At 50.7% G+C, this 7,384-nt stretch overlaps 1 protein-coding gene across 4 annotated transcripts in view; it reads left to right on the top strand.

Moving 5' to 3' along the window:
• Positions 1 to 168: 168 nt before the first annotated feature.
• The window catches only part of ARMC6 (armadillo repeat containing 6), a 20,497-nt gene continuing 13,281 nt past the window's right edge, over positions 169 to 7,384 (top strand). The window contains exons 1-3 of one of the 4 annotated variants that reach the window (XM_027771290.1): positions 169 to 366; positions 3,123 to 3,264; positions 4,222 to 4,304. In XM_027771290.1, coding sequence (XP_027627091.1) covers positions 3,144 to 3,264; positions 4,222 to 4,304 — 204 coding nt within the window. In that variant the 5' untranslated portion in view covers positions 169 to 366; positions 3,123 to 3,143. Of the gene's footprint in view, positions 367 to 391; positions 808 to 3,097; positions 3,265 to 4,221; positions 4,305 to 7,384 lie in introns of those variants that run through there. The other 3 variants (XM_006147103.3, XM_014587315.2, XM_006147104.3) reach the window with 3 other exon arrangements.

Genomic DNA, 7,384 nt, shown 5'->3' with positions numbered 1-7,384 from the left:
GGCGCCCCCGAGGGCGCGGCCGCCGCCCGCGGTCCACCGGCTGTCTTGCGCAGGCGCAATGCCCGCCTCGTCTCGGCGGACGCCCCCAAGGCCCAAATTTTCCTTGTCTGGGGCGACAGGAACAATGAGCGGCCCGAGAAGGGTAGGATGGACGCCACCGACACGCACCTGACAGGCCTCTTCTTCGCTTTGTCGGTCTCGCGGTCAACCTTGGTTACCCCGGGAGTGGTCCGCCGGGCTGAAGAAGGCCGAGGCTAGGCGGCGCCACTGCGCCTGCGCCCGTACGGCGGCCGGAAGGGGCCAGAGGCTACACCGCCGGTGACAGCCGCGAGCCCCACCCTGGACCCACGTGGCCGCGAAGACCGGGTGAGAAGCGGCGGCCGCCGAGCTCCGTCGCGCGTGGAGTGGGGAGTGGGCACCGCGGTATAGGGCTGGTGATCGGCGCGACTTGTAGGACTTGATTTTGGGGAACGAAAGCATTTTACGGCAACCGCTAGGGGACAAAATCCGTCGCTCGCGAAGCCTTCGCTTTCTTTTCATTGATTTTATTCGTGCAGTTTGCATCCAGGTGCCGAGTCCTTGCTGAGTGTCAGGCGCGGTCCTAGGTCACGAGGGCAAGGAGGTTAGGTGGTGCAAGCCAAGTGAATGAATGAAGTCGCTCTAGAAACACATAATCGGTGGGATGAGCCAGGAGGGCGGAGGCTGTTTTAAGCAGAGTGGTTTTGAAAGGCGTCCCGTGCGTAGCCGGGAAGGATCAGAAAGAGGCGGGGAATAACAACGGGGAACGTCTACACCTAGGCAGTGCTGGTAAGCAAACTGGTTTGTGTTCTGATCCTGTTGGGGAGCCACTGCAGGGTTCCAAGCAGGTGAATGAGGTCTCTGTGTGCTTTCAAGGCTCCCTCCGGCTGTTGTATTGAGAATAGTGTCGGCTGTTGTATTGAGAATAGTGTCGTAGGGTGTGGCATCGGGTAGATTAGGTGGCCCGTCTTGGGCGAGAATGGTGCCTGAACCAGAATAGAAGTTATTTATTTATTTGACTTTATTTCCTATTATTGTTATCTTAAGTTTGCCATAGGACACATGTGTTCACCCAAGAGAGACAGAGAGAAAGAGAGAGAATGAGAAAGCAAGCCACCTGGTCCAGGACTCAAACCGCAGTCGTCCTGTGGGAGCCCAGCACCTTAACCACCACACCACCTGCTGGTTTCACTTTTTCTTTAAAAAAAAAAAAAAAAGTTTGGTCATTTGTTTTATTTATTTATTAAATTTTTTTCAAATTAAATAACAAACATGTTTTGAATTTCTCATTACTTTTTAAAATGTGAACATTCTGTAATTCAACCATACTTTTTAGTTCCAGAGCACTTCTTCATCGGGCCGCAATTCCCTTTTAAATAATACACTCTTGTTCCTGAAGGCAGTTAGCTTTTTTTTTTTTTTGGAGAGGTTTTTGCTATAGGGTGCATGCACTCTGCAGAAAGACAGAGAGAGACAGAGAGCGAGACATCACCCCCGAGGGGGAATGGCCACGCCGCAGTTCCTTCTCCTCCATTCTCCTCTCGGGATCTTGGGCACGCACGCACACGCGCCCAGCGTGAGTTTAAGCCACCGGGTCCAGAACTCGAACCGCGATCGACTACATGGGAGTCCAGCAACATAGCCATTACGCCAGCTGTTGGTCCCTTTTTTAAAATTATTCCTTTAATTTCATTTGTTGTTATTATTATTATTATTTTAAATTTTACTAGAGAGAGAGAGAGAGAAGAGGAATGTAGTTTTGGAAGTAGCCCAGTCTTGGACTCGAACTGCTGCTGGCTATGTGAGAGTTCGGTGCCTAAACCACCCTTCCTCCTGCCGGCCCTGACTTCTTTTTTTTTTTTTTAGTTTTTGGTATAGGGCACTTGTACTCATCAGAGACAATCGAAAGGAAACGGACAATGAGAAATCATCTCATCCCCCTGGGGGGATGACCATACTGCAATCCCTTGTCCTCCATTCTCCTGTGGGAATTTTGGTCACGTACACACATGCGCCGAGTATGACTTTCTTTTTATTTATTTATTTATTGAAATGATTTTATTTAACTTTATTTATTCATTCATTCATTTATTTCAATTTGACCAGAGAGGGGGAGAGAGCGAGAGAGAGAGAGAGAGGGAGCAATCAAGCTGCCAGGTCCAGGACTTGAACCATAGTCCCCCACGTGGGAATCCAGCACCCTTAACCCCCAAGCCACCTGCCAGCCCCGAACGTGAATTTCAAACTACTGGGTCTGGGATTCAAACCACGTGGCTGACCGTGAGAGATCCAGCACTTTAACCTCCATGCCATCTGCAGGCCTAGTTTACTGTATTTTATTTAAGGAAGACAGATTATTTATTTTATTTATTTACTTTAATTTGACCGGAGAGGGACAGAGAGAGAGTGAGAGAATGCAAGCCGCCAGGTCCAGGACTTGAACTGCAGTTGGCCACGTGGGAGTCCAGTGGCCATTCACCCTGGGGGGTGATTTCTCGCTGTCTGTCTCTCTTGTCTCTCTCTGTCTGTCTGGCGAGCGCACGCACCCTATAGCAAAAACCTCCCCCCCCAAAAAAAAAACAACACGTAAAAGTAAACCGCGTGCTCTCTTCTGCTCTCCCAGACCCACCAAAGACATAGCGCTCTCCCTCTTTCCTGGGATCCAGGTGGTAGAGGTTTCCTACGATGGTTGCTGGGCTCTGGACTCCATGAACGCTCCCTCCCTACATGGTTTTATTTAATTTTTGGGGGGAGAGGTTTTTGCTATAGGGCGCGTGCACTCGCCAGAAAGACAGAGACAGAGACAGAAAGCGAGAAATCACCCCCCTGGAGGGATGGCCACGCCGCAATCCCTTCTCCTCCATTCTCTTCTCGAGATCTTGGGCACGCATGCACACGCGCCCGGCGTGAGTTTAAGCCACCGGGTCCGGGACGTGAACCGCAGTCGACTACATGGGAGTCCAGCGACATAGCCATTACGCTAACTGCTGGTTCCCGCTCCCTATGTGTTTTTATGGTGGCCAGGCCCTCATTGCCCTCTCACCCTCAATGACGCTCTCCTCTGCTCTTGACTTCTCAGCTCGGGACCACCTTTTCGCCCCTAGCCCACATCTACGCAGCTGAAGATGGCCTCCAAGCGCATCACCCAGGAGACCTTCGACACCGCCGTGCGGGAGAACATCCAGGAGTTCGAGATGGGGCCGGAGGAGGCACTGAACGAGGCGATAGAGCAGTTTGAATCCCAAGGTGCCGCAGCATGAAAGACGGTCACACACCCACCGTGGCTCTTTTTTTTTAAAAAAAAGTATTATTTTGGGAACCAGCAGTTGGCGTAATGGCTATGTCGCTGGACTCCCACGTATTCAACCGTGGTTCGCGTCCCGGACCCAGTGGCTTAAAACTCACACCGGGCGCGTGTGCGTGCGTGCCCAAGATCCCGAGAGGAGAATGGAGGAGAAGGGATTGCAGCATGGCCATCCCTCCTGGGGGGTGATTTCTCGCTTTCTGTCTCTCTGTCTCTCTCTGTCTGTCTGGTGAGCGCACGCGCCCTATAACAAAAACCTCTCCAAAAAAAAAAAATATTTTTTTTTAAAATTTCATTTATCATTATTATTTTGAACTTTATTCACTTACTTACTTAAATTTGACCAGAGAGAGAGAGAAAGCAAGCTGCCAGGTCTGGGACTCGAACCACAGTTAGCCGTATGGAAATCCAGCGCCCTTAATCACCACGCCACCTCTCTGGCCCCAGTTTATTTATCATTTTTAATTTTACCGAGGGGTGGATTAGAAAGCAAGCCAAAAGTTCCGGGACTTGAACTGCAGTTGGCCATGTGCAAGTCCAGCACCCTAGCCCCCACGCCAACTGCCAACCCCCGACTCTCCTCTCTTAGCCGCCCCCCAGGGAGCACGTGCCACCTCACTGCACAGAGACAGCAGCAGGCGGTCACACGGCATGCGCTAGCAATGGCCTCACTTGCCTTTCACTCCTGTTCCCTGGCCCGGGCCAAGGGGCAGGCCTCTCTCCATCCCCTGTCCCAGGGATACAGCTGCTGGGCCCAACATGGGCAGGAGGCGGGTGACGTGGAGGACCGGGCAAGCCCCCAGGAGGCTGCCGGAGTGGGGCAGCCCCAGCAGAAGGAACACAAGGTGCGCCTCCAGTGTCACTCATTTTCTGACGCCTCCTCTGCCCTCCTCCCACAGGGGTTGATCTGAGCAACATCGTCAAGATGGCGCCTACGGTCTCTGCACACGGACCCCAGGAGCCCACACACGACATCCTGCAGGTAGGAGCAGAGCCCACGCTGCAAGTCACATGTCACTCTAGTTTTTTTTTAAGATAGGATCTCGCCGTGTCTCAGGGCTCCTGCCTCAGCCTCCCAGCTGGGACCACAAGCCTCTGCCCCCACACCTGGGTCTTCGGTTTGGTTTGGTGTTTAGATTTTTTTTTTTGAAGAGAGATTTTTACTGTAAGGCATGCACGCTCGTTGGAGAGACAGAGAAATACAGAAAGTGAGAATGCACCCCCCGGGGGGATGCCCACGCCGCAATCCCTTCTCTTCCATTCTCTTCTTGGGATCTTGGGCACGCACGCACATGCACCCGGCGTGAGTTTAAGCCACCGGGTCTGGGACAAGAACTGCCGTTGACTAAACGAGAGTCCAGCGACATAGCCATGACGCCAACTGCTGGTCCCAAGTACACACGTTCTACAGCAAAAATTTAAAAACAAGGGACCCCCCAGGTGACGTAGTGGTTAAGGCTCTGGACTCCCACCTTGCTGACCACAGTTTGAGTCCTGAACCTGGCAGCTTAAAACTCACGAGGTGAGGGGAAGCAGTGGCAGGTAGCATGGTAACTAAGGGTGCTGGCAGCGGTTCGAGTCCCAGACCTGGCAGCTTGCCAGGGGGTTTTTTTTTTTTTTTTTGAGAGGTTTTCGCTATAGGGCGTGTGCTCGTCAGACAGACAGAGGGAGACATAGAGACAGAAAGCGAGAAATCACCCCCCCGGGGGGATGGTCGCAATCCCTTCTCCTCCATCCTCCTCTCGGGATCTTGGACACGCACGCACATGCACCGGGCATGAGTTTAAGCCACCGGGTCCGGGACTCGAACCGTGGTCGACTACGTGGGAGTCCAGCGACATAGCCATTACGCTAACTGCTGGTCCCACGCCTGGTGTGTTTTTCAAGCTGCTGAGTCTGGGACTCAAACCACACGGTTGACCATGTGCCATCCAGCCACCTTCACCACCAGGGAACCATCTGACCTGCCAGATCTCTTTTATATATAAGAAATGTTAAAATAGGGGACCAGCAGGAGGCATGGTGGTTAAGGCACTGGACTCCCACATAGCCGACCGTGGTTCAAGTCCTGGACCAAAAAAGAAATGTGAAAATGAGGGGCCAGCAGGTGGCATAGTGGTTAAGGTGCTCGACTCCAGTGTGGTCAACTGTAGTTCAAGTCCCAGACCTGGCAGCTTGAAACTCATACCAGGCATTGTACATGTGTCCAAAATCCCAAGAAGAAAATGGAAGAGGAGGGATTACAGCGTGGCCATCCCTCCTAAGGGGTGAGTCATTACTTTCTTTTTTTTTAAAATTATTTATTTAATTTTATTCATTCATTTATTTAAATTTGACCAGAGAGAGACACACAGAGAGAGAGAGTTGAAGTGAGAAAGCAAGCTGCCAGGTCTGGGACTCGAACCATGGTCAGCCATGTGGGAGTGTCCAGCACCTTAACCACCACGCCACCTGCTGGTACCCAGAGTCGTTACTTTCTTTCTCTCTTGTATCTTCAGCAAGCTCATATGCCCAATAGCAAAAATCTCTCTTAAAAAAAAAAAAGGAAAGAAATTGTAACATAAGGGACCAGCAGTTAGCATAATGGCTATGTTGCTGAACTCCCATGTATTCGAACACGATTCAAGTCCCGGACCCGGTGGCTTAAACTCATGCTGGGCGTGTGTGCGTGCGTGCCCAAGATCCCGAGAGGAGAATGGAGGAGAAGGGATTGCGGCGTGGCCATCCCTCCTGGGGGGTGATCTCTTGCTTTCTGTCTCTCTGTCTCTGTCTTTCTGGTGAGCGCATGCGCCCTATAGCAAAAACCTCTCCAAAAAACATTGTAAAATAAACGGCATTAGTCAGAAGCTGGCAGATGACGTGGAGGAAGCCAAACCCCATCATAACTTTGATTTGAATTCCATCCCCTGCGGCTTATAAAAACACACCAGGCATGGATCCATGCACGCCCCAACTCCCAACCGGATGGAGAAATGGAGCAGAGGGGACCACACCCCACTTCCTCCCCCGCTCCCTCTCTCTCCAACTCTCTGCTGAGTGTATGTGTCCTCGGGCAATTAAGAAAAAAAAAAAGACAGAAAAAGGAAAAAACCTCATCAAAGCACTCAGGGTCGTGGCGTTTGAATGGGAACCTTTGAAGTCATTTGAAAAGCTTCTGCCAAGAGCGTGTCCGAAGATGTACCGTGCCGGAGCTAGGGTTTCCTGTGTTCACAGGATGGTTGTGACAGAGGTGATGGAGCCCGTGGTTCTAGCTGGGACAATTTGTTTGTTCTTTTTTGAAGAATTATTTTATGGGACCAGCAGTTAGCAAAATGGCTATGTCACTGGACTCCCGTGTAGTCAACTGAGGTTCGAGTCCCGGACCAGGCGGCTTAAACTCACGCCAGGCGCGCGTGTATATGAGTGCCCAAGATCCCGAGAGGAGAATGGAGGAGAAGGGATTGCGGCGTGGCCATCCCCCCTGGGGGGTGATTTCTCGCTTTCTGTCTCTCTGTTTCTCTCTGTCTTTCTGGGGAATGTTCACGCCCTATAGCAAAAACCTCTCAAAAAAAATAATAATAATAATCATTTATTTACCTTCATTTATTTACTTGTATTTTAATTTGATCAGAAACGGAGGAAGTGAGAGAGAGTAAGGAGAGGTAAAGTGAGAAAGCAAGCCACCAGGTCTGAGACTCGAACCGTGCTTGGCCATAGGGGAGTCATAGTGGAGGTTTTGCCTACAGACATTCTGGGATCATTCGCACTGTGACTAATTCCTTTTTTTTTTTTTTTAATAAAAAAAAAAGCTTTTCCTTTGTGTACTCATTGGGGGCATGTGTGTGTGTGAGAGAAAGCACCCCCCTGCAACAGAGGTTGGCCACACCACAACTCCCTTCTCCTCCCTTCTCTCGGGATTTTGGAAAAGCACATGTACCCCTGGTGGTTTTTTTTTTAAGCCACCGGATCAAGGACTTGAATTGTAGTTGATCACATGTGAGTCCAGTACTTTAACCACCATGCCACCTACTGGGCTGTAGCCCAATTTACTTTTTTTCTTTTTTATTTATTTTTTTTTTATTT

The sequence above is a fragment of the Tupaia chinensis genome, unplaced genomic scaffold (genome assembly GCF_000334495.1).
Source record: "Tupaia chinensis unplaced genomic scaffold, TupChi_1.0 Scaffold000201_1, whole genome shotgun sequence".
Taxonomy (NCBI): domain Eukaryota; kingdom Metazoa; phylum Chordata; class Mammalia; order Scandentia; family Tupaiidae; genus Tupaia; species Tupaia belangeri.
Note: the sequence above shows the minus strand (reverse complement) of the source record. Positions and strands in the feature narration are given on the sequence as shown.